The following is a 27,568-nucleotide window of genomic DNA, read 5'->3' on the forward strand; positions in this document are numbered from 1 at the left end:
ATTATGTTTCTAGGTTTGTCAGCACCATACCCCTGCTCGTTGGTTTCACCGAAGTGGTAAACGTCAGACCTGCATCACTTCGGGCTTTCCTCCCACATTAAGCTGACACCCCGCAATATAACTGTAATAGTGTTAAAAGCGTCATAAAACCCAACTCACTCACTCACTCACTCATTCAAAATTTGGAGATAACTCAGACTCCTCAAGAAATACTTGGCGATACAACTGAAATACTGTTCAAAGTGGTGTTAAACCCTACTCATACACTTGCCCTCCTGTAGGGTAGACTGCCTATCACAAATTGACCATGATCATGTCGTAGTATAGGTGGGTGGTATTACTGGTATATCGGTGAATTGAGGTTAATTCCATCCATGATATGTATCACAATATCATCTTTTCATGCTCAAATGTTTCAAGTGATTTCAAATAGTGACTTTTATCATGGATCATCATAATCATACCTCCCCAGCCCCTGTGCATGCATTTATTGAATGAGTAAATATAATGTTGTACAACATGTACAAGGATCTTGTTTTGTTCTATTTATGAACTTCAATTCACACATAGGTATTTCAGATAACTTCTGAATACAAAATTAAGAATTATGCCATATATTGTGATACATATCTTAATATATCCTTGTGTATTGCAAAATATTGTGATACATGTTAAACATTTGTATACCTATTCCTGTTGTACTATTCCTAGAATTACCAGTGTTTTGAAAGTATTAGTCCAGTGTAAGAAACTAGCACTAGTCCTGTAGTCCTTGCCAAACTGGCCAATAGTTAAGGTATCATACATTGTCATAAGGAAGAGTAGAAATTTGCCATTATTAAGGATCTTGCTATATGTTATCATTATAAGGACTAGTGGACTAAATATGTTAGTTTCTATCCCTGTTAGTCTTTATTGTTCAAGATTTATTGAGATTACTATTATTTAGACCTTAATGTTTCTTTATTATTTTCTCTGTTTAGGTTAAAGGTGTAACTGACTGCATATCTGAGGCAGAAAAAAGTGGCCTCCTTTGTCGACAAGAACCGATAGGGTTTGATAGGCATGGGAGAAAGTACTGGTTTCTCGTCAGAAGACTCATTGTGTAAGTATTATCTTTGTTATTTCATGAGAATGGCTTTATCACACTCGTCGTATAAGCATGAGAATCAATATTACATGACTGAAAAAGTCCACTGAACTAGTTAAGTTTCATGAAACGATTTGTGACTCTACAATGTTTGCATTGTTTGTTTTTTACGTGATGTTTTCTTGTAAAGAGTATGAATACTGATAACTATTTCAGTGAAGGGGAGAATGAAGTGTGGTACTACAGCACCAAGGCCCAGATTGATGAGCTGCTCGAGGCCATGGACGGACGGGACTGGGAGCGAGACCTCGTGTCCACTCTTCATGAGATGCGGGATGATATCAGCAAACAGATGACCATTACAGATGAGCTCACAAACACCGCCAGGGGGAACAAGAAATCAACCTTAGAGGTGGAAACAAGTAAGTAACTTCATTGGATCTTATACAGCTTCCAGGGATGTATCTAGACCTGCTAAGAGGCCCCAAGTCTGCAGCAAATGACAGTTAAAATTCCCCATTCGAAGTAAAAATTCCCAACTCCTCAGAACTTATGAAAACAAGATCAGTAAAAAAGAATAAAATTTGTTCCCCTATTTGACTGCCAAGGGCACTTAGTTTTAATCCTGGATAACTCCTGAGCTTTATTTTTCTATGTAATAATAACATATGATATTACATTAAGTAATACGTTACCACTGTTATACCGAGGCTGTTGTCTCCCACAACTGCTGCTATAGCGAAATCTACCACAGAGATCTCAATTACCTCATGCAGCACGTGCGTAGCCACCTAGCTGCCATGTGACACCCTTCACTCTTGTCTCTTTCGTCTGCTAAGCAAGACGTGTTTTTTCTCCTGCTGAAGCGTTCCTGAAGATTTGGTGATATTTATTATAGTTTATTCTCTAATAAACTGTGCTTTTATGGGGCGTTGCGGTAGCTACGCTTGGTTATAATTTTCCCGCCAAACGGAAAATTTTTCCCGCCCTTTTTTCTATATACATGCGGGGTTCGCGTATGCACGTTGTGTTTTACGTTTCCCCTGTTCTTGTATGTTTTGGGGGTTAACATAACTTATTTCTTTAATAAAAGTTATATGTGTATGTTATATGTTCACATTGCTCGTTTATTTTCTTGTGAAAATGCTCGTTTGTGAATCATTGTGGTGCGTGCGTTGTAACCATGTTTTGTTCTTTGTTTATAGCAAACAATCAATGTCTGACATGGATATGTCCCCAGTATCCACCCCCTCTACCCCTGCTCCTCGGAGTTGTGGGGTGTGCAGAAAGTTTTTGTCGTCCCGGGATCCCCACGATCGTTGCCCGCGGTGCAGGGTTCCTTGCGGGGACACCCGGTGCACCCTGTGCGAAGGTCTGGGGCCTGCGGAGTTTGAGCGGTACCGGCTGTACGTACAGTCCGTCTCCACCCCTGTGGTGGCTGGTTCGTCCGGTCGGGGTCCCCGTGCGGGTACCACCTCCTCGGCTGCGGCGGATCCCCTTGCGGCCCTCGGGCTGTCTGGGGATTCCGTCGCCGCATTGTTGTCGAAACTTGTGGACTCCAAGCTGGCGGCCTTATCGCAAGATAGGCCGCTGGCTGTTCCGTCCCCGGCCTCTTCGGTGGCCGCGGGTTCGGACGCGGGGTCCACCGGTACGGCGGCGGCTGCCGTGGTTACCGGTCCTTCCCCCGAACCGTTGCTTCCGCTATCGGTTAAGGACCGCGTGGCCATGGTGTATGACCTCTTCGAGGACATGCCAAAGCCCCTGCCGATACCGCGGGGAATCCACGGTTCCGTGGGTTCCTCCGAGGTATACGACGAGACGTCCGACAAGGCTTTCCCGGCATCAACCTTGCTGCGCGGGATTAAGCCTTCTTTGGAGAAGGCCTTCACGGCTGCCTCCGGTCGGGGTCTCCCGTTACCTCCCCCGTCGTGGAGAAAAGGGTCTTTCCCAGTACATGACCTTACCTTTCCCGAGGCTGGTCCTTCTGCGGAAGCCCATGTGGAGCGTTTGGGGGTCCGTGCCCCACCGGTTGCCACGGTACCACAAGGTACCTTGCAACAGCTGGACACCCTCGCTCGACACTCCATGCTGGCATTGTCTCACGGAGACACATACCTGGCTGCAGCGGCCAGTCTGGTCGAAGGTTCTCCCACGGACCGAGACCAGCGCATTTACAACTGCTTGCTCGGTTTGAATGTTTCCCTGGAGTACGTTGCCGGGGCTTCGGCCTTTGTTTCCGGCACGTGCCATTTTCTTCGGCGCCAGTCGTATCTGGCTGCTTCAGGGTTGGACGCTGCCAATCAGGAGGTGCTCCTTTCGCAGCCTTGGTCTGCTCGGACCCTGTTTAATAACAAGATCCCTGGGGTTCTGAAGGAACAACAGGCCGCTGTGTCTGCCGATGCCTCTCGGCACACACTGGATCTTGTGGGGTCCTTGCATAGGCGCCTGGGTGCCGCTCCGAAGCGGAGCGCGCCCCAGGATGCTGCGTCCGGCAGGCCTAAGGGGTCGGGTCCTTCTTCCTCCGGGAAGAAGCCCCGCTCTGAGGGCTCCGGTAAGGGTTCTCAGCAGCCCTTTCGCGGGAAGAAGGGGAACTGGGGGAAGCCCAAGTCGTCTAAGGACGGCAAGGGCCCCTCCAGGTGACTCTCATTGGAGGGGTTCGTATGCCGACAGCGCCAACTTCGGTTGGCCCGTAGGCGAACCCGAGTCACTTGGCCCTGGACAGTTGCGCCTGCCGCAGCCTGTCCGGCCCCCCTCTCTGTCCCCAGTGGGAGCCAGACTCCAGACTTATTGGGAGAATTGGGAACAAGTGTTCGACGACCCGTGGGTGGTCAACACGATTCGGTACGGCTATCGGCTCGATCTCAAAGCGAATCCGCCGCTCACCGTTGCCCCGTCGGCAGGTTTCTATTCGGAAACCGATCTTCCCTTCCTCGCCGATGCCATCGGCAGGTTGGTGGAGAAGAGGGCAGTTCGGGAGTTAGCTCTACCAGAAATAACACCGGGGTTTTACTCCAGGATATTTCTCGTTCCCAAGAAGGACAGTGCCGAACTCAGAATGATTCACAACTTGAAATCGTTCAACGAGTTCTACCTGCGCAAGCCGCCCAAGTTCAGAATGTTGAGCTTGACGGACCTGAAAGCACTGATCATGCCGGCCGACTGGCTAGCTTCGATCGACCTGAAGGATGCTTATCTGCATGTTCCGATTCACTCGGATCATCACAAGTATCTCAGGTTTGTCTTTCAAGGCAGGCACTACGAGTGGGTTGTACTCCCATTCGGTCTTTCATCCGCTCCCTGGCTGTTCACCCGGTTAACCACCCCCATAGTGGGGTTCCTCCACCGGAGGGGTGTCCGGTACTTCGCGTACCTGGACGACTCGCTAGTAGCAAATCGAATGACGGACACCCTGTCACGCCATCTCGTTTTCGCACGTCGGCTCTTGGAGCAATTGGGGTGGATTGTCAATCTCCCCAAGAGCGAGTTAACCCCTTCTCAGAACTTGCAGTTCATCGGAGGTCGGTTCAACACGGTGTCCCATCGCCTATTTGTCCCCCCAGACCGGTGGCACAAAATTCAGGCGATGATTGCCAAAGTCTTAGCGGTGCAACAGACTGTTCACTTTTGGGAACAGCTGTTAGGGCTACTTGTATCAGCCCAGGACTGCACCGAACGGGGTCGTCTCCAACTCCGCCCGCTGCAACGGTTTTTAATCCAGTTGTTAGCAACGGAGGTGAACAGTGCGACCGTCGCCCTCCCGGATCGGCTCCGACCGCATCTGGAGTGGTGGACGCTCCCTTACAATGTCTTATCAGGAGTCTCTATGCGGCCCTACCGGGCCACGTTGAACCTGTATACAGACGCCTCTCTAGTGGGCTGGGGCGCCCATCTAGAGGGGGAGGTGAGCTCGGGGCTGTGGTGCGTAGACGAACTAGGTCTTCACATCAATTGTCTCGAGTTCAAGGCAGTGATCAACGCAGTCAATCACTGGAAGCATCGTCTCGTCGACGCCCGGCTCATGCTGGCGACCGACAACACGACGGTAGTGTCCTATGTGAACAAACTGGGGGGAACCCACAGTCACTCGCTACTCGATCTCACGTTCGAGTTTTACGCTCTGGTGGACAGTGTCCCGTGCCAGATACGCGCCCGTCACATCCCAGGTGTGCGGAACGTACTGGCCGATGCTCTATCGAGGCCTCAGGATCCGAGCCCCACAGAGTGGATGCTGAACCCAGTAGTGTTTCAGTGGCTGTGCGAACGTTTGGGTCGTCCGATGGTCGACCTGTTCGCAACACGGTTCAACAATCAACTCCCGTTGTTTGTATCACCAGTCCCGGACCCGAGGGCCATCGATCACGATGCTCTCGCGTTAGACTGGACGGGCTTGGACGCTTATGCTTACCCGCCGACAGCGTTGATACCACACATTCTAAGCCGGCTTCGAGGAGTTCGCTGTCGAATGTTACTGATCGCGCCCATGTGGCCGAACAGATCGTGGTACCCCGACTTGCTGACCCAGGTCACGCAGTCGCCACTTCCACTGCCTGTGAGACCGGATCTCTTGATCCACCCTCACACCCGTCAGCTTCATCCAAACGCAGGGCAGTTCAATCTGCACGCGTGGATGTTGTCACCGAGCGTCTGAGGAGTAAAGGTTTTTCTCGCCGGGCGTCTCGGGCATACGTTAGTATGCATCGTGATTCTACCCAGAAGGTGTATAATGCACGTTGGGTTATTTTCTCGAAGTGGTGTTGTAAACATCACATTCATTCGCCAGATAAGGTATCTGTGCAGGATATTGCTCGTTTCATGTCTCACTTGCGAGAGACCCGGAAACTCTCCGGGGGTTCCATTGCCAACTATGTTTCGTCCGTTGCTACGGTACGGGACGTTGCTATGGGTACCAGTCTCTCCAAAGAGCCGGTGATACGGGGTATTATCAAGGGTTTCAAACAGCACGATCTTAAGAAGGGCCGCCTTCGGGCACCGGCCTGGGATCTTTCCCTAGTGTTGCAATCACTTACGGAAGCTCCGTATGAACCCTTGCATAGTGCTTCGTTCCGGCATGTGACTTGGAAAACAGCATTTCTCCTCTCCTTTGCCACGGCGGCACGTGTATCCGAAATTCATGCACTCGATGTCGCCAAGGTACGATTCGATAGGGGTGACGAAGGAGCGGTCCGCCTGGGCCTGCTCATGGGCTTCGTCGCCAAGAATCAGAGAGTCGGGCAAACGGAGAGAGAATTCACTGTAAGATCCCTCAAAGAAATCTTACATCCTGCTGATACTGAGGACAGAGCGCTGTGTCCGGTTAGGGCCCTTAAGTATTATCTTAAGGCTTCGAATGAACGTAGACAAGGGCGTGACCGTCTGTTCATATCGTGTAACCCTAATCGCACGGTTGACATAACTCGCAACTCGATTGCGTTGTGGCTTCGTTCTGTCATCAATCTGGCGTACCGGTCTCGGGGGTTACCGGTAGCGGGGTCAAACCCGCACGAGATCAGGGCGCTAGCGGCAACATTTGCCCTACACTCGAATATCTCTGTTCACAGAATATTACGAGGTTGTTACTGGCGTTCTGACTCGGTTTTTGCCAATCATTACCTCAGAAAGGTTTCTGATGAAGACGTGGAGGGGGTGCACCGTCTTGGGCCGCTGATCGCGGCACAAGCGGTCATCTAGGGGGTGTGTCCAGCGCAATTCCAAACTCCGCAGTCGTCAGTCCTTGCACGGTGGTCAATCTGGGTCGTCTCCAATGTTCCCACGCCGTGGGTACAGGAGTGGGGGTCCTGCAAACCAGCGCACTCACACCACAGGTGAGGCGGCTTTTTGTGTGTTTTATCCTTATTTGTATTTTGACAATTATTCATTTAATTGTCTGTCGTGTATTCCAACCTTGTGATACCTGCTTACGAATACTGGAATTAGGTCACGCGCCTAATGCATACTTTAAGTAGGCTTGCTCTGGGATATACGGTCTGAAGGAAATTAATTTCCCTCTTTTCGACTGTTTAACCTGATCTAAGATTAAGCTCACGCGGATACAGTGTTCTCATCCGCTGCGGCGATGAAATACCTATCCAGTGGGGCCGTTTGGAGTCACCAATCGTTTTGGCAATGACGATTGAGCCTTACGGTATGCGCTTGACAGTGCTTTGGTATTCCTATAGGGTAACGCCTAGCTAGGTGCATGCGCATCGAGTGCTTCCGCCTTGGTGTTTACTTCCGCTGGTCGGAAGGAACGCTAGCAGTCAGGATTCGGGTTGTAGGTGCTCCCCACCGCCTACTGTGGTAGTCAGCCTCGGTATAACAGTGGTAACGTATTACTTAATGTAATTTGTAGAATTTTCCTATTCGGAATATTCTATAAGTAATACGTTACCACTGGGCTGCTGCCCGCCCGTCCGTCCCCCGAGCACTTGCTCTCGCAGGAGACAAGAGTGAAGGGTGTCACATGGCAGCTAGGTGGCTACGCACGTGCTGCATGAGGTAATTGAGATCTCTGTGGTAGATTTCGCTATAGCAGCAGTTGTGGGAGACAACAGCCTCGGTATAACAGTGGTAACGTATTACTTATAGAATATTCCGAATAGGAAAATTCTACAAATTTTGGTGCAGTGCCCAGTTAGAAAACATTTATTGTTGATACTTAGTTGCAAGATTTGATTTTAGGTCTCTTTCACTTATCATTTGCTAATTACATGCAAATTTCAGTGGACATTAGAGCTCTAGATAAGGTTTTGGTTATATGGGTATTTTACCCATGGGTTTCATTTTTAAAGGGTATTCAAATTTTTTTTTACCCACCTGTTTCTTGTCATTTGGGTATTTTAGTTAAATGCTTGAAATCTGTATGCTTGGTGTGCCTTCCAAAGCCCAGACGCTTGTAAGAAAAGAAACTAGTTTTCTTTTCCTGACAAGGGCAACAACAACGTGTTTCATTGTCTTTACAACAAAATGTCAGCCAAGGATATTTATGTTTCCATTCTATTGTCTATTGTCTTTTTGGACACATGGTTACCGTCATGCTTTTTCTATGCATTAGAGTAAGTGACAGATGAGATAACTTCACTCAAATTATCACCCACAACGTACTATGACAAACAACACTATTCAATTAATTCATCAAGAATACCTCTACCTAACTTATCGTTGGGATAAGAACTCTTTCCAGCTTGAAACTTTGTTTTGACACGTCAGTGACTGCTTTCAACGAACTCTCCAGGAAGCCATTTTGTTTGCAAAACCTAGTATTGTAAGAAAGAAGCGTGGTCATTGGACGCTATGTTTAGAAGCAACTTTTTAAGATATATTGCTAGGCGCTATGTCTAACGGTATAATTAAGTTTGTTTGTCGCACATGTTTTGCCGAATGTAACGATCTGTAAATGAATTTTGCGATCGTCTGATATGCAATCGTTTATGTAACAGTTGTAATGTATGTGCTTGTTTTATTTTAATAGCTAGTATTTATAGTTTTTGTTGCGAATTTGGTATGCTGGGGATTTGATTTGTCTGTGCATTTCAGTTACTTAATGCATATTTTACGCAAATACGCAGCTATCTAGAGCTCTGGGACATGACTATATTTTGGAATTGTCCTTTGTAAAGTTCTGACAACTAGCAACTAGGGACAAGTTACTACTTTCCCAGCCTGGTGTGCTAGACTTGGCAATCAAGTAAAATATTGCAGTTTTGTTGTAGGTGGACAAAAAAATTCTCTTTCATTAAAATCAAATTTCACAGCATTATGTCTGAGAGAGAACCTGGTAATTTATCAGTTCATCCAACTGTAATCTTTGGTCTGGGTTTTATGGAGCAGTGGGTTAGCTCAGTGGTTAAGGCGTTCGCTCCTCACACCGAAGGCCCAGGTTCGATTGCCCACATTGGTACAATGTGTGAAACTCACTCACTCACTCACTCACTCACTCACTCACTCACTCACTCACTCACTCACTCACTCACTCACTCACTCACTCACTCACTCACTCTCACTCTAATAGGCATATTCTTGCCCACAACTTTTTCACATATATTTTTTAAGACCCATGGAAAATGATAGCCAAAGGACACAGTTTTTGAGTCACCAAATGACCCTCTGAATCTTTGTTTCAGCTCAGCTGACCAAGCTTCAGTCAGAGCGAGCGCTGAAGAAGGCCCAGGAGGAAGTGGAGAAGAAAGCCAAGGAGGAGGAAGAGAAGCGGAAGGAAGAAGAGAAGAAATATGAAGCAGCAAACAAGATTGAGAATGATGAGCAACTTCCTGGAGACAAGGATGGGATTAATCCAATTATGGTGTGTAGAGCAGTCTCACCTAGTCTGACACTAGTCAGTTTGTCAGGATCGCCTCTGTGGAATATTGCTGAGTGCGGCATTAAACAACAATCAAAGTAACAAATTTGTGGTCTAATGGTAGAGCGCCAGCCCGGAGAGCGGAAGGTCCAGGGTTCGATCAACAGCCACGTCACAACGAAAGACGCTAAAAGGTGGTACCTGTTACCCTGTCTGGCGCTCCGCATTAAGAGGCTAAAAGAAGGACTGGTCGGCTTGGAGTCGGTATACTGTGTCTGAGTGGGGTATTCATGTTAAACTGGTATCTCAGTGGACAAGCACTGTTAATCGGCATCAGTCAAGACTATTACAAGCGCGCATGCACACACACATGCACATGCATGTACGTTGCTATAGAAATGCGACGCAAAGTTTAACCCAATTTCACCTTCAAAGTCTAGAGGGGCGAACACAGATACTGTTGATCAGTATAATGTGTCTTGTTGACTGTCTTCCCATTTTGTACAAGTAGTCACTATGTTTGTCGTAAGAGGAGACTAACCTAACGGGATCGGGTGGTCAGGCTCGCTGACTTGGTTGTTGCATGTCATTGTATCCCAATTGCGTGGATCGATGCTCATGCTGTCAATCACTGGATTGTCTGGTCCAGACTCGATTATTTGTAGACTGTCGTCATATAGCTGGAATATTGCTGAGTGCGGCGTTAAACAACACACAAACACAACACTACAAATCACACAAGTCTGAGGTCTTTGTTTTGTATAAGAGAGAGTACACTGACTCAAAGTATCAGACAAATTCTGTTTCAGAAGTATCTTCAAATATCATATCAGGGATTTACCATATTTGCTAATATATTGGCTAGTGAACAATCCCATTCAGCACCCCTTCCGATTGATCAATGTACACAAGACTTATTTATTTGTGCATTATACGCACTCGTGTGTTATATCACCCTTAATTATGGGCAATTAAATTCTTGAAAAATATATCTGTCGTATGTAAACATTTCAAGCTGTTAGCTTAAACCACATATTTTACGGTCTTTCAACAGAAAATAATATTCTAATAAGCGCCCCCTATTTCTAATTTTGAGAGCGCCCTGGGCGCTTATTATGTTGAATACGGTATTATAATAGTTATTTGATAATTTAAAATGCTTTTGGCTACATGCAATATTGGGTTGAACTTCTTGATTTTACCACTGGCTACCTGGAATAAATGCTTGTATCCACATGGCTACTTGGTAAAAATTTAGACTGTATGTTAAGGTATGGGAGTTACGATCACCTTAGTGCTAAAATCACTTTGTACATGGGCACCCAGATGCGTAGATCATACAGCTGAGATAATCAAACCAGTTGTTTGTCAGACACTGACTAATAGAAGAGCAGTTGGTTTCTGTTGCTGTAGTAACTATAGTCTTATATCCATGTACTTTATCTTTTGTTTGTGAATAGCTGATAAATCAATTCCTGATTGACACACATTTCAGGAGAAGACGGAAGTAACAACAGCAGCAGCCACCACAACTACCACTACATCCACCTCAGCCACTACTGTCAGTGGTGTGAGTCCTGATGGGGCCACCACAACAACACAACAGGTGACGGAGACGACGGAGACGACCACCATCAAGTCCACTACCTTCACCGTGTCATCAACAGGGCTCAAACCAGCGGATACTGAAGACAAGGAAGAGAAGATGGATACCTCAGAACCCGTGAATCAAATCATCAACAGCAGCTCAACTCCAGCGGAAGACAAGTCTGGCACTGAGCAGCCCATGTCTGACACTGCGGGAGGGGCGTCTGAAAGCAAGTCGGAGACGGAGAGTGAAAAGTCCACCAATAACCCCTCCATAGTTAGCCTTCAGTCAGTTTTCCCCAATGCCAAGACAAGTTTGTTAAAGTCATTGGATGAGAAGACTGCAGATGGAAGCCCTCAGACTAAGACTGTTCTAGTGGTGAACCGCGAGGGAGGGAAAGTTACCTTGTCAGTTGCAACACAGCCACTACCTGATGGGGCTAAAGATCAGTCTCTTGTGTTGGGGCAGAAAACTACCACCACGACCTCCACCACCAGCACCGTGTCAGGTATGTGCACTGCAGCCCGAGCTGGGTATCACCAGAGATCTCGGGATACGATATGTATCATGATAGGGACTGACGATACCACAATACACTACAACAAATAGAAAGAAATAACGCAATCACTGAAATACAACTCTGAAACCACTTGATGTCTTCTGTCATGTGTTGACTGTTTGACACTATCCACATACATCTTATTGTTTGAAGTCTTTTAAAACCCAAAATTGGCCCAAACTGAAGACTTTTATTCCACAGGCGCATCCCCTATTACCACCACATCTTCGTGTTTCGCCACACTCACAGGTGGCGCTATGCTACTTCCGCCGTTATGGGAGGTAACTCCATCAGTCCTGTTCTATTTATTCTGTATAGCGATCTTACAAACTGACAATTCAAGTTTGGTCTGTACCTAAGTATCAATGACATTGTAGGTATTGGTGAATCGTTAAGCCCTAAATAACTGCAGCCATATTTTGATGGTGGTGTACATGGTATATAGCTGAAACATTGTCGATGCAACAGTATGTTTTAAGTTATGGAAATATGACTGAATATCACCTTGCTAAAATAATAAGGATGTTCACTAAGTTCTGCCATACCTTATATAAGACGTCTTGAGCATAAAATTGACAAACCGATATCGCCTACTTCACTAGTAGGGGGCACGGGTGGCCCAGTCGTCTAAGGCGCCGCGATTCGCTGTGCAGAGTTACATCTTTAGGGCATGCGAGAAACCTATGATTCTGGGTTCGAATCCCGGTATCCCGGTTCGCCCCGATTATGTTTCTACGTTTGTCTACACCATACCCGTGCTCGTGGGTTTCACCGAAGTGGTAAACGTCTGAGACCTGCATCACTTCGGGCTTTCCTCCCACAGTGAGCTGACATGCCGTGATGGAACGAGAATACTGTTAAAAGCGGCGTTAAACTCAACTCACTCACTACTTAACTAGTATTAAATCCTGGCCTGTTCTGGTAAAATTGTCAAGATTAAAATGAACACAAAATATTTCCTCGTGTTTCTTTATTGCTGGTTGATTGGTTCAATGTGCCAAGCCCATTTCTAGTGTCCCCCCTCCCCAGGGTATAAAACCCTACTCCCTGTAAGGTTGTAATGGTCATAGGGTAGACAAATTTTTCTTCTATAACGGATCAAACCTCCTTTGAAATTCGTATCTTGTTTCAATGTCATTTGTCATATCTTTGTTTTGTTTCAATTGATTTCAGCTCTAGAAACACGGAAAATACTGACCCGCTCCAAAACTGGTTCTTTGACCCCCAAACAGTTTACCGATTCTGTGACCTCAACCACGTCCTCGTTCAAGAGCAGTGGGAAAACCTCAGCGGATGATGTTCTAGTCATAAACCGAGACGGGGAGATAACACGAGTCACTCGAAGCAAGAGTTCAATCATGGCGTCTTCTGCAACAGTCTCTCAGTATTTCAGACTTGGTACGTTCCAGTCATTGTGAAGAGTGCTTTAGATAAGGCCATGGATAGTTAGAGAAATGTTTCTCATTATCATGCAGGTCAATGCAAGTATACAGTTAGAACTTTTTTTCTCAATTCATATCTTTGGGGTTGTTTGGGGTTTTGTATAGTGAAAATAGTTGTATTATTTAATTGTATGGCAATATAATTGGGAGAGAAAAAAATCGTTTTGGCCTGGTCATTATGTAAAAAAGCTTGAGTGTCTCTTTTTTCTAAAGCATGGTCCAGGCGTAAAGTGTGTCTTGATAAAATGGTATGAAAAATACATGAACATGTTATCAGGATGAACTGAAAATGCTTGTTGTTCTCACATATGCATTGGCCCCATCAAAATAAGTTTTTTTCTGGCTGGAGGAATTGTTTCCAGCATTATTTGGTTGACTAAATTGTCACATTTACTTCAGCAGGTTTCATGCCTTTCATGTGTTAGTATGTAAGCAGCAGATTGTATCATACAGTATTTTCCCACACAACGCTGTGATGCACCTGAAATGCCAGTGCTCCACACTAACACTGGTCTGTTGGTCAGAGTCTAGTATATTTTCTCAAGGACCAGTAAAATAAAACAAATGGTGGTCCGATGGTCTACTGTTTTTCTGGGGACGAACAAAGGAATTTAAGTTTGTAGTCTTCTGGAATCAGTGATAGACCAAGTCTAAACTCTGAGGACCATTGTGTCTGGGAGAGATCCAAGAGGACCAGTAGATATTTTTGGGTGCTGTTCCTTTGGACCACTGACAAATGAGGGTCAGTGTCTGACACTGTTATACTGTTGAAAGAAACGTAGACCCCCAACTCACTCGCTCACTCTCCCTCTCTCACTTGACCCATGAAGACTCGGGGTAGAATAGGTCTTCAGCAACTCATACTTGCCGTAAAAGGCGACCATGCTTGTCATAAAAGACTACTAATGGGATCGAGTGGTCAGGCTCGCTGACTTGGTTGATACATGTCATCGATCCCAATCCCATGTGGATCGATGTTCATGCTGTCAATCACTGGATTGTCTGGTCCAGACTCGATTATTTACAGACCGCCGTCATATAGCTGGAATATTGCTGAGTGCGGCGTTAAACAACAAACCAACCAACAACCAACCCTCTCTCACTTTCTCCCATTGCAGGTAACGAAGGCAACTACAAGTTGTACCAGAACCAGTATTCCACAAACACCCTGGCCCTCAACAAACACCAGCATAACGAGGAGCGCGACAAACGCAGGCATCTGTCTCACAAGTTCAGCATGACGCCGGCCAGTGAGTTCAAATGGAACGGGACAGTGTTCGGCAACAGGATGTTGACTGTGTCCACTCTGAGACTGAGCATCACGCAGCTGGAGAACAACATCCACACACCATTCCTGCATCCCAACTGGCCCATTCATCGACAGAACTGGCAGAAGGCTGTCCACATGTGTCAGAACCCACAGGACTTCGGCCTGGCGCTGGCCATTTTGGAGGCTTGCATTAAACCAGTCATCTGTAACCCAGTGTGGACCGAGGCTCTAGGTACTGTATGTTTACTAATTAGAAAAGTGCAGATAAATGTTAATTGTCATTCAGTGTTCGGGGGGCATGGGTGGCCCAGTTGTCTAAGGCGCCGCGATTCGCTGTGCAGAGTTGCGTCCCTTGGGGCGTGATATAACTGGAATAATGTTAAAAGCGGGGTGAAACCCAACTCATTCACTGACTCATTCACTGTTCGAATGTGTTCAGGGAGCGGAGTATTTAAAATAAGTGCACATTTAATCATTAACCGAACTGGGATTTATTGAGGATATCAAACTAAGTGCTCTTGGCAAGCAAGTTGGGAATAATACAGAGGTCCTTCAACTTTGTATATATTCAAAAATGAAATACTAAGCAGTAAAACCTTTTCCTCTATATTGATCCTGATATGAGTGAAATACACGTCAACTTGACCACACCACTACATTATATAAGATGAATTATAGCTCAAATGGATTGAATTATCATTGAACCGCCCGCATGTTATCAGAAATGAGCGGGCCACTGTAACTTGATAATGCCTTCATATTGCTTGACGACGGGTCATTATCACGCCCATTGTTAGGTGACGTCATATTGATGTTCAAAGTGACATCATCTGGTTTGTTCTATGACGTGGTCATATTTGAAATAGTGGGCCAGTGACATTCGTTGTGTGTTTCAAAACCGATATTGTTGTTTATTTGATTCTATCCATTTTAGCTATAATAAAGATAGCTATTTTTCAGGGCATTATCATTTGCAGAAGCCCTCGTGTTTTCAATTGCCCTCCTTCGTTGGGCAATTTGATGAATGTTGTTGTTTGCCAATATTAGATTGCTTGGTTGTATCATGATTCAGTTTTCGAGATCTTTGATAACACTGATTGCGGATTAGGCCATGATACAAGTGAACCTTTGAGCATGTTCCTGCTAATGATGCCAGTGGTTATGTATGTATTTGAATACTTCCCTCATGGCAGGTGCTGCTGTAATGTAATTATTCCTAAGCGGTAGTGTCCTCGTTAACTGAACTTGAAGCACGTGTCATGATTCCCCTTGTGAACTGACCAATGGTTCTTGTCCTCCCAGGTCACAGTCGATTACAGAGGATCACAACAGCAGACCGCGAGGAGATGAAGAAGAGGGAGAAGGAAGTGAAGAAGAGGAAGGAGGAGGAGGAGGAGGGCAAGCCTCTGGTGTGGATCAAGTACCCCCTGGGATTGAAACATCAGGTAACGTACAGGCGGTTAGGGTGATTTCAGTGATGGGAGGGAAAGTATCACTATCTTGTTGGAGTTTTTGAATTCCCTGGTCATTGAGATGATAAGTAGCATTCTGTGAAGGTCAAATGAGAACATGTTCCTAAACAGCATATCTACAGATACAGAGAAGATATGGGTTAGACTTGGTCTTCAGCAACCCCTGCTTGTCATTGTATCCAAATGGTATAGATCGATGCTCATGATATCAATCACTGGATTATCTGGGCCCTCCTTGATTATTTATGGCCTGCCATATCATGTTTGCATATTGCTGAGTGCAGCGTTAAACAACAAACAAACCTTTTTAATAAGAGTTCTTTGATATTGTATGATAAGGAAAAATGAAATTTCAAGAAATATGTGTGTGGAGATTGAAGTATGTTCACAGGGTTCGGTTGATCTTACTATAATGTGTGTTCAACTTGGATCACTGATGTTTATTTGTGTGATGCCCTGTTAATTCTGTATCACTTCATTGAATGCATGTTTTCATTTGATAGCAGAGATAGTTGATAGAGAGGGATTTGGTTTAACATTTAAAGATTGATCATTGGTTTGAAAAATCAGTTGCTAGAAATAGAACAAGGAAGGTTGGTATTGAGAGCCTTGTTTCTCTGCATTAAACAGTGACATGAATCTGTGAATACCAAGTCATAAGACTCTTTTTACTGTGCTCAGCAACATTGGTTTATCAACATGGGGGGGGGGGGAGTGGAAAAGTTGAATAATAGTGCAGTTATAAGACCGTAGACCTTTTTATTTTTAATCTTTCATCCCTGGCTGCCCCAGAATTATGTCCCTTGAAACACTGCAGTCCCTGACACTGACAAGGCCTGCACACTGGTCTCCTTGGCAGTATTATTGGAAAATCAAACTATCATTTTTTATATACTTTTTCTACTAGAAACTTGCTTTTAATATACATTTATCATATACCTTTGTAAAGAGGATTAAATTATCACTATTAGCAAAATTATAATAATATCCCCAAGATAGCTGATTGATTTCATGAATGATTACATGGTTGGAAATAGCAACTGGTCAATAATCATTATTCAGAATGTTAACCGTGAAATGTATTGTGTGTGTGACAGGTATGGAAGCAGCGAGGGGAAGAGTACCGAATTACTGGGGGCAACGGCTGGCTCTGGGATAGCTCTGTCAGGAACTACAGCTACGTTCCACAAGACACAGTCGGACTCCGCGCTGTGGCTGTTAAGCTTCGAGCCAGGAAGAAAAAGGCTTTGAAAGCATCAAAAATGGCTCTGGCTTCTGAGAAGATGTTACCGGATGACAAAGAAGAGCCTGAGTTGTCAAAGAGCAAGAGCAGTGTGGAGGGGGATGACAAGGTGAAGGAGGAAGATCCAGAGAAAGATACTGATGTGGCCATGAAGGAGAGCAAGAGTGAGGAAGAAGGAGGTGAGAAGATGGAAGTTGACGATTCTGAAAAGGAGGATTCAAAAGATATTGCTGAGAGCAAAAGTGTAGAGGAATCAAAAGCTGATCAAACAAGTGAAAAAATGGAAACGGATGAAGTTGTGAAAGTGGAAAACAAAGAAATCAAAGATGAAACGGTCGATGATGATGGGAAGAAAGATTTGAAGAACAAGAAGAAGGACGAAGATGAGAAACTGGAGGAAGAATTTCAGGAGTTGCAGAAGCAGCTGCCCCCGAAAGTGGATGTGGATCTGATCGATGTTGGCAAAGCTATGTTGGAGAGGACGTACTACATTAAGGTGACAAAGCCGTACGCCAAGCTGGACGGCTTGCTGGACCGGAGACAGAAGCAGGACGAGTGGGAGCGGAAAAACAGACAGGCTTTGGAGCAACAGATATCTTGGAAGCAGAAATGGCAGTCAAGTAAAGATGGAAAGTCAACTGACTTTAAAATTAAAGTTGAAGATTGCAAAAAGTCACCTGAGGTGAATGGTTTGGATTTGAAACCCAGTGTGAAGGGATATAAGGGTATGTGTTATTCCTTGCTATGCAGGACAAAGGGTAGTGAATGGTGTTACTCCCCAGTGTGTCGAAAGGAAAGGCAGTCTAGTCCAGATCTGGATGTGTCCAAACTGAAGGGTGAACCAGGTGAGGACAGTGTCAAGATTGAGGATGCGGGGCCTCCTGACATCGACATAAGCATGGAGGATGAGGAGATCGACGTGGAAGGGGACAAGGATAACAAGTCAAATGGCTCATCAGTTGATCTCATAAATTCTCTCAAATCTGCAGTGAAAGATGATTCTAGTAATGATGGTTCATCCAAATCCATTCCTGTTCCAAAAGAAGTAGAGGACGACAAAAAAACGATAATCATTTCGGGAGGCAATGCTGGTTCCAGTGGGAGTGTATCCATTTCATCAGATTCCAAAGTAGAAGGTAGTGGCAGCACAACTGCAAAGTCTTTGATTAATTCTGACCCAGCCAAGGTGGCCCAGCTCTTTGCAAACCGTGCAGGAGTCAACCTCTCGCAAGCACATTCGGCCTTGCAACAGGCAATTTCCAAAATGAGCATAGACGATCTCAAGGCTAAGCTGCCTCCAGTTCGCAAAAGCACTGAAAAGTTCAAACTTGCAAAATTCACAAAGATTGGTAAACGTGGGGCAGCTAAGAGCTTGAAGAAGGCAAGTTTACCTGTGTGCCAAAAGTTCCAAACTGCCTGCAAGAAGAAAAGCATATTTATTCTTGAGAGGCATGACCTCAGGAAGATGGCTCGAAAAGGCAGCAATAAAGAAGCCAGTGGATTTAATTACAACTGTAAAATGAACAATGTGAACTGGATTTATCCATGTCCCCGTCCAGTGTTCCGCACTGCGTGGCGATTTCGGACTCAGACCATCAAATCCCTGGCTGCAGCCGCTATGCAGCTGAGGATATTGTGGTCCTGTATCAGGTGGGACGATGTGGCAGTCAAACCACCTGCAGGCGGAACAAACACTGTCTCCACGGAGACCGAAATAACAACTACTGAGTTGCTGAAGCGTAGAGATGTGGGACCGTATGGTCTTAGGTCAGAATTCCTGGTCAGGAAAATTGTTGTTCCTATTGGAGTACCAACTCAGCCAAAAGGTAAGACCTGATTGAGGCTTCAGATACTTATTTTAGCCATTGAGTATTTACAAGTTTTCATTCATATTGGGTGTTGATCATTTTCTTTGGGGAGGGTTTCAACTTGACTTACAAAAGTATGGGTTCCATGGGACCCCCAATTATTAATTTTAAGGATCATGGCAGGCAATATGCGTGTCCGGTAAAGTAATGAAACAATGTAGTGTACTGTACGTTTAGATAATACCTATAAAGTCTGGAATGAATCAATGATCATGTGGACAGTGTTTATGATGGATGAAATAAAAGACAGCCATAACTGCCCTTGATGTGCTGTAGGTACAATGAATATTGTTGTGCTACCCTTGGGATGCAGTATATTTGTTTCTGTATCTATTCTTTGCATTTGCGCATGCTGGACGCACATTTGTGCGTTGCATAAAACCATGTTTGGGTATTCTACATCTTCTTACTCTCTTGGGTCCCGTCTGCTGGATTTATACACCAATGAGTAGACAATACTACTTGAAATGCGTTTCAGGTGACTTCAGAGTTGTAACTGTTCATGCACTGCCCAAAGTGCGTAGCATCGCATGAACTCACAGCAACAATATACACGTCTTATTAGCAGTACGGGGGCACGGTTGGCCCAGTCGTCTGAGGCGCCGCGATTCGCTGTGCAGAGTTGCGTCCCTTGGGCATGCCAGAAACCTATGATCGTGGGTTCGAATCCCAGTTCACTCCGATTATGTTTCTAGGTTTGTCAGCACCATACCCATGCTCGTGGGTTTCACCGAAGTGGTAAAGGTCTGAGACCTGCATCACTTGGGTCTTTCCTCTCACATTAAGCTGACATGCCACGATATAACTGTAATAGTGTTAAAAGCGGCGTTAAACCCAACTCACTATTAGCAGTAACCAATGGTAACCAAACCACAGTGACTGTTATGCCTTGATCAATGCAGTAGAGTTCATGTATCTGTGATGCCTGCACTTGATCAGTAGATAACGATCTGTAAGGAACTGGTACATGGGTACGCATGTTGAAATGGTTGATAAATTAGGTAATTATGTACAGTGTAATACATTTGGGTTTTTTACATGATTCGTGCATATTTGTGTGTGAACAATGCAAAATTAATCAGGTAATGGTGATTTTTTTTGCATAATTTACGCAAATGGGCAGCTTATCTGGAGCTCTGTTGATTGTTATTTCAGATGTTATGTGATTGATTTTAGTTTATGTGTGTCTGAATTTATCTGTTTGAAGTAAAATAGTGAATACATAAACATTATGAAAGCACATTTGGTTTTACATCTATTCATCCTGGGATTTGGACATTGATTAAAAGAATATCTTGTTTATTACCCTTTTAGTACCACTCAAACATTGTGTGTTCTCTATTGGTTGTTGAATAGACATATGTATCAGAAATTATTGTTTAACAATTTTTTTATTAGGGTTCACAATATTTTGGTGGCATTATCCAAATCGGAGATCAGCAGTCATATGTGACCATTCAGTTTGTGCAAATATACAACCAGTTGAAAGTTGCTTACTTTGTCCTCTCTATTTTACAGAGAAGTACACACCTCAGCGAAGTGGACTACGGGAAAGGAAGAGACCAGAATCTCCGAAACAGACCGAGCCAAGCGTGACGGAGACCTGGGTTCCAGAGGAGGACCTGGACTTATGGGAAATCAAACAGTTCGGGGAAAAGTGAGCAAATTTGGACTGGATGTGTCTTTAACCTTTAACAACATGATCAAAGACCAGCTGGTGATATGTATAAAAAACAAAAAAAACAATACAAGCTTGATGCCTAATTAAGTAATTATTTGCTCCTAGTGATATTTCTGGTGCAGAATATCACCCCTATACTTCATGCTTGTCGTAAGGCCTTGACCTTGGGGAATCTACTATTGTGCAACCTGTGCTGGTTGTACGGCCACTTATGGAACTGGCAGTCAGACTTGGTTCATTATATGTCATTTTATCCCAATGGCGTAGATCGTTGTTTGTGAAATTCAGTCACCAGGTTGTCCGGTCCAGACTGAATTATTTACAGGATGCCATCATATAGCATAATATTACCGAGTGTGGTGTTAAACAACATACAACAGAACATACCAACTGCTGGTTTGTCAGTCTAGATTATTAATTCACTCTGAGTAGATTTCCACAACTATTCTTCTACTGAATGAGTGAGTGATTGACTATGGTTTTCACGTCTAATTTAGCTATATACCAGCAATATTATGACACCAGAAATGGGTTTGTACATTGTACACATGTGCAGAATTGAACGAGGGTCTGCGTGAAGAGCGGACGCTTTAACAAGCAGGCTCCTCCACTGCCCTCTTTCTGCTGAAAGATGTATGGACGTTGTACATCAGCTGCAATGTTTGTGTGGGAAGCAGGGGGTAGTCAAGTGTTTGTTGGTCATGAAAAAATGCCTGGGTTTGATATCCCCGCATGAATACAATGTATGAGTGAGTGAGTGAGTTGGGTTTAACGCCTATTTTAACATTATTCCAGTCATATCGCGGCGTGTCAGCTTAATGTTGGAGGAAAGCCCGAAGTGATGCAGGTCTCAGACATTTACCACTTCGGTGAAACCCACGAGCACGGGTATGGTGCTGACAAACCTAGAAACATAATCGGGGCGAACCGCGATTCGAACCCACAATCATAGGTTTCTGGCGTGCCCAAGGGACGCAACTCTGCACAGCGAATCGCGGTGCCTTAGACGACTGGGCCACCCGTGCCCCCCGAATACAATGTATGAAGCCCTTCCTTGCTGGAATATTGTTAAAACAGTGTACACCATACTCACAGACTAGTTGGGGGACAAAATAAGATGAAACCTGAATATTTGATCGTCTTCTTCAGATTGGAAAAACAGAGGGCAGCATCACAAGAGAAAACCATCATTGTGACAACCACCACATCATCTACAGCAACAACAACTACGCAGAATGCTGCTCAAATAAAAGCCCAGATGGAGCAGCAGCTGAAACAGCAGAGGTTTGCACTGCAGCAGAAGCGCTTGCAGGAAGCACAGGGCAAGACTGGCATCATCACAGTGTCCACGGCAACAACAACAACAGCAAGCAGCATCATCAACTCCACATCCACATCATCCACACCCATCAAGACCATCACTCTGACGACCAACACAGGCGGGTTGAGCACCATCTCCACACCAACCATCATCAAACAAGTTCAGATGCAGCCCAAGACGATAATAGCATCCAGTGCTCTCAGTATGTGTCAAGTTGATGATACGATAATGAGTTCATTAAATGCCTGTTATCCAGTAATCACAACAAGAAATCAGTTTTGACTTGGCCACTTGTCTGCCAGTTAGAGACAAGATGTGGACGGATTAGTTGTTTTCTATAGCTAATCTAGCTGTTATGAACACCTCGATGAGTCTGTGCCCAAAACTTTTAAGTCAACTGGTCTGAACTTTGCTATGAGCATAGGTACAATAAAAAATTTAAACAAAAACAATACTTGGCTATGAGCGTCATTATATGTTGATTTTGATGTTATTATTAAACTACTACTAGCTGTGCTTACAAGACCTGCCAGACTTGGGCATGAGACAAGTGGCTATAGTTGCAGACTGCAAAGAGCTGTCGACTACTTTGATTTATTTTATTTGTCTCGCGGTTAATACAGGCATTTAAGAAATGACTGAAACTACAAAATTTATGTTGCATGCTGTGTATATCAAGTGATAAGGTCCTTTACCATCTCTCAAATTGAGATCAGTAATTTATGTTCAGATATGGAGTCTGTATCATTACCAAACCACATTAATTTTTGTATTACCTATGTAGTTTTCAGTATTGCTGTTGTTGATCGTTGATATACTCACAAAAAGGATTTAGATGTGGCAGTATCTGCTATGAAAGTAATGGCTTGACGTTCCTTCAGACACAGCATCCCCTGTGCGCCCTGGGGTAAAGGTTCAGTTGCCAGGGACAACCATCACTCTCCGCCCCACATCAACAGTCGCCCTTGCACCCAAGCCGGGTGTAACCATGGCAACCACTGCCACAACCACTGCTCAAGCTGCACGTCTCATCGCACCTGGACAAGTGCAGACACCTAAAGGTAGGAGACCTGTCATCAATGTATTTGTCGGTTCAAGACAGATTAATGTGGTTCCTGTGCTTGAATGATTCATCTTGTGTTTGTAGTTTGTCTCTATCCAAAGTAGAATTAGGTTTCCATGACAACAATTTTTAATAATATCTTGGTACATGTTATGTTCATTTACATATATAATTTGATGAGTTCTGTATTTTATGCAGCAGGTGTAACACAAATATCATCTTTGTCCCAGTACAGATAAGCCCCGTTAATGTTTTTGTTGTATTAATCGTTGCTGACAATATTGAAAACTGGATCGTCGGATCCGTGAACATTCTTGCCGTAAAAGACCTCTATGCTTGCCATAAGAGGCGACTAACGGGATCGGGTGGGCCGGCTTGCTGACTTGGTTGATGCATGTCATTGTATCCCTATTGTGTGAATCCATGCTCGTGTCAATCACTGGATTGTCTGGTCCAGACTCGATTATTTACAGACCACTGTCATATAGCTGGAATATTGCTGACTACAGACTGTTAGTGCTAGGACTGGATAAAAAAGATTGATAATTGGAATTTATCGTCGATGGGAAGAAATGTTAATGATTATTGATATAAAATTGTTGTCATCGATAATAACATACATAAACTATTGTGATGAAATAAAATTTAGATTTACTGAAACAGACTTGTTACTGTCAAACATGTCAATTGTCAAAGACAGAAAGCAACTGTTTTTCACAAAAACCTCTTAGCGTTACGACCTCCTAAACCACGTCGTAAACCATGTCATAACTTTTAAGGCCGTTTCACACAGACCTATTAGTTAACACTACGTTGTAAAATCACCCAATATTTACGACAGCCCTGGGGCTCGGCTAAAGTAGTAACGACCTCACAAATTCAAACCATCAAATGTCCCCAAAGTAATCCATGCATAAATATATCACTGCTCACCAGTGGCTTGAAATATGTTGATTTCTTTTGGGACTTTCTAGCATATTAGCTCAAAAGTACCTATCAGTTTTTTTTCGATAATTGATCGATTTTAGTTAGCTCTTATCGATCTCTATGATCTATATCGATAGCCAGCTCTAATTAATGCCCAAGTGACATATGTATTTAATAATCCTGGTTGCGTTTGTAAACAGTGGCTTGTCTCTATGGTAGAACCAGTACTTAAAGATCATTTTATACAACAATAGAGGGATGATATAGGTAAAAGTTCTAAAGGTAATTACTATAAATTGTTCAAAGATTTACCGTCGTTTGAAAAATACCTCCTGCTACCTGATTATTGCTCTCAACCTATTATGTCATTTCGGACTTCGAATCATTATTTACCTGTAGAGACAGGCTGCTGGAAAAATATACCCAGAATCAATAGAAATTGTAACCTATGTAGTTCACTGGCGATAGCCGACGAGTTTCATTATTTATTTAAATGCTCCTTTTTTGATACCATGAGATCACATTATATTCCAATTTATCTTTGTAAATGGCCGATTCTCGCAAAGCTCAAAGTTTTGTTTACCTCAAATAATTGCTTAATCGTGAAAAATATCTCCAGATTTATAAGAATTATTAATAATGCTGTCAGAAGATGAGTACAACACTATAATCTACAACTTACCAAGTGATCACTACAATTTATTGTTTATGTTATAACTTTATTTGTATTGTTCCTGTACCACCTATGGTGGTTTGTTGGAATAAAACATTGATTGATTGATTGATAAGGAATTTAGAAAACTTGTCCTAGATACACCATGGTCCAGTGTTGACGACATGTCTCCTTCCTTCAGCTGCCGTGCGCCTCCCAGGAGCAGTACAGATACGTCCCCAGGTGGTGGCCCAGGGCTTGCCAGGGCAGGTCCAGAATGTCCAGATCATCCAGGGGCCATCAGGGCAGCTCCAGGTCCGGGGACTCCTGCCAGGTATTTCTTACTCTCCTGCTTTAAGGATAGTGTTGGGTAGCCAAGTGGGTAAAGTGTTTGCTCATGACGCTAATGGCCCAGGTTCATTCCCCACATGGTGCACCCCACCATGATATTGCTTGATAGTGCTAAGATCAGCATAAGACCATACTTGATTATGTATGTAAAGCTGTGGAACCTGAAGGCACATTTTTGGACAAAGTGGTGCAGCGATCAGTTTGTCCATCCGTCTGTCTGTCCTCTGTCCGTTTTCAGAGCAGAATTCATAATTGCTGAATATGTCTCGTTGAAACAGATGCTATACTGATCAGTTAGCTGGTGCCTTTTGATGTTTTGGGATATTTATAAAATCTGATCAGCATTATTTTTTACTTCACTTGAAGGGGCGGTCGGGTACCCTAGTGGCTAAAGCGTTCGCTCGTCACCCCGAAGATTCGGGTTCGATTCCTGACATGGGTACAATGTGTGAAGCCCATTTCTGGTGTCTCCCCCCCCTCGTGATATTGCTAATAGCGGCTTAACACCATACTCTCTCACTTACTTCACTTGAACTGTAGGTATCTGATGGCCATAAACCTATAGTAGGGTATAAGTAGCTAAACTCCATTACCGAATTGCACCAGACCTGGGGGATATGTCATCTCCTGATGACTTTTGTTCATTGTAGTGTTGATTTTTTTAATTAATATTGGGAATACTTCACTTCAGTTTAGGGCGGTTGGGTAGCCCACTGGTTAAAGCGTTCACTCGTCATGCCGAAGACCCGGGTTCAGTTCCCGACATGGGTACAATGTGTGAAGCCCAATTCTGGTGTACCCCGCCGTGATATTGCTGGAATATTGCTAAAAGCGGCGTAACACCATACTCACTCACTCACTTCAGTTTTGGCATCTATAACAATGTGTGATTACAATCCCAGGTCAGCAGATCATCCGTCTCCCTGACGGCCGCCTGCAGCTCATCACTCTGCCAACAGCTGCCACAGCCCAGCCCATCACCGCTGTCTCTGCCAGCTCAGCCACCAGCACCGCCACCCCGACTGTCACCCAGGTCCAGGCCAGACCAACTGTTGCAATACGACCTCAGACCATTGTGGTCAGCGCTGCGTCAGTACCAGGGACCTCGGCAGTGAGCGTTGTGCCAGCCACCAGGGTAATGGTTCCAGCCCAGTTGTCGGGGGCCAGTGTAGCTGCAGGTGCAATATCTAGTACAGGGGTTGTGTCGGCGGCAGCAGCCCTGTCAGGAGTTGCCTCCCATGTCACAACTCTCGCAATGCCCACAAGAACATTAGGGGGGAGCATTTTAGCCTCAACATCGCCAGCTAAGCCAACCATCATCACATCAGTGGCCAAGGTGGCGGGTACTCCTGTTGTGTCTGCTCAAGCTGTGATGCCCAACACTACAACACAGATCATCAAGCCACTGATGACGTCAACACTGCCGACCATGACGCCAGTGGCGGTGGCCTCCGCATCTGCTCCTACGGTTGTGACAACAGCGGCACCTGTCATTGCTCCAAGTATAGCCATTCAGTCGACGAATCCGCCGACCATCATCACATCACCAGTCACTGCCAAAACAGTCCCACGACCTCTGACCTCACAGATAACTGTACGGACACAACTGCCCGCTCAGACAGCTACAGTGGCTGTTACGCCACGGCCGCTGACAATTGTTACTTCTCCCACATCAGCGGCAGCAGCAGTGGCAGCAGCAGCAACAGTATCTCCTGCTGCTTCAGCCGCTCAGAAGTATGCCATCACACCTCAGGTGGTGCAGCAAGGTTAGTAATACAACAATAGGGCCCGTCGGGTAGCCTAGTGGTTAAAGCGTTAGCTCGTCACGCCGATGACCTGGATTCGATTCCCGACATGGGTACAATGTGTGAAACCCATTTCTGGTGTCCCCCGCCGTGATATTGCTGGAATATTGCTAAAAGCGGCGTAAAACCATACTCACTCACTAATACAACTATAATCAACATACAAATCCTCAGAGAAAACATGAAAAGGAAAAAGTCATTGGTGGCAAAAGCTGACAATGATATGTGTAAACAATCTTATTGCATTAATAACAAAATTATGTCTGTAATTATGAGATCATTAAGCACTAAAGTTTCATCTCGGAAAATAAGGCCATTTTTTAAAGATATTAACTTCAACTTCAAAAGGTATTTAATCAATCCTTACTATGCCTATGGAGATTCTGTTTTAGAATAGCTCTCAAGCAATATTTACTGATTGTAAGAGTTTACATAATGGATCAGGTGACTTTGTGGATGACATGTCATCATATCCCAAGAGGGTGGATCGTTGCTCATAACCTTAGTCTCGAGTTGTCTGGTCCAGACTGAATTATTTACTTGCTGCTGTCATAGCTGTAATATTGCTGAGTGCAGCGTTAAACAACCAACAAAACGAAAGCCCTATAATCCGTGCTTCTCTCCCTGCAGTTGTGCGCCAGGCCCTCATGCAGAATCAGACGCCAGAGATCCAGGCCAAGCTGCTTGCCATGCAGAGACAGATCCAGCAACAGCAACAAGGGGGCACGACGGCCGTGAAGGTCACCACCCAGCCGGCGGTGGGGGTCAGCACACTCCAGTCCCAGGACCGCCAGCTGCAGTCTCAGTTCCAGCAACAGCTGGTCACCAAGCAACAGCAGATTCAGCAGGCCCAGGCCACTGAGAGCGCACGCGCCAAACAGAGGACTCTCACTCAGGAACAGAAGGATGACCAGATGAGGTAAGTCACAGACAACAGTGC

The 27,568-nt window shown here is 44.8% G+C and overlaps 2 protein-coding genes across 2 annotated transcripts in view; both read left to right on the forward strand.

Annotated features, from left to right (window-relative positions):
* LOC139469803 (nucleosome-remodeling factor subunit BPTF-like) overlaps positions 1 to 27,568 on the forward strand; it is a 39,962-nt gene that overhangs the window by 3,066 nt on the left and 9,328 nt on the right. The window contains exons 3-16 of the mRNA XM_071252098.1: positions 984 to 1,105; positions 1,307 to 1,512; positions 9,211 to 9,389; positions 10,882 to 11,482; positions 12,707 to 12,931; positions 14,094 to 14,477; positions 15,548 to 15,690; positions 16,815 to 18,786; positions 20,347 to 20,485; positions 21,659 to 22,032; positions 22,712 to 22,891; positions 24,675 to 24,806; positions 25,726 to 26,589; positions 27,259 to 27,547. Coding sequence (XP_071108199.1) covers positions 984 to 1,105; positions 1,307 to 1,512; positions 9,211 to 9,389; positions 10,882 to 11,482; positions 12,707 to 12,931; positions 14,094 to 14,477; positions 15,548 to 15,690; positions 16,815 to 18,786; positions 20,347 to 20,485; positions 21,659 to 22,032; positions 22,712 to 22,891; positions 24,675 to 24,806; positions 25,726 to 26,589; positions 27,259 to 27,547 — 5,810 coding nt within the window. The remainder of the gene's footprint in view (positions 1 to 983; positions 1,106 to 1,306; positions 1,513 to 9,210; positions 9,390 to 10,881; positions 11,483 to 12,706; positions 12,932 to 14,093; positions 14,478 to 15,547; positions 15,691 to 16,814; positions 18,787 to 20,346; positions 20,486 to 21,658; positions 22,033 to 22,711; positions 22,892 to 24,674; positions 24,807 to 25,725; positions 26,590 to 27,258; positions 27,548 to 27,568) is intronic.
* On the forward strand, positions 2,138 to 3,835 carry LOC139469804 (uncharacterized). Its single transcript, XM_071252100.1, has one exon. The coding sequence runs from the start codon at positions 2,201 to 2,203 to the stop codon at positions 3,728 to 3,730; it is 1,530 nt and encodes a 509-aa protein (XP_071108201.1). The 5' UTR covers positions 2,138 to 2,200; the 3' UTR covers positions 3,731 to 3,835.

Source organism: Haliotis cracherodii, unplaced genomic scaffold (genome assembly GCF_022045235.1).
Source record: "Haliotis cracherodii isolate W230 unplaced genomic scaffold, xgHalCrac1.p SCAF_2, whole genome shotgun sequence".
Lineage (NCBI taxonomy): Eukaryota > Metazoa > Mollusca > Gastropoda > Lepetellida > Haliotidae > Haliotis > Haliotis cracherodii.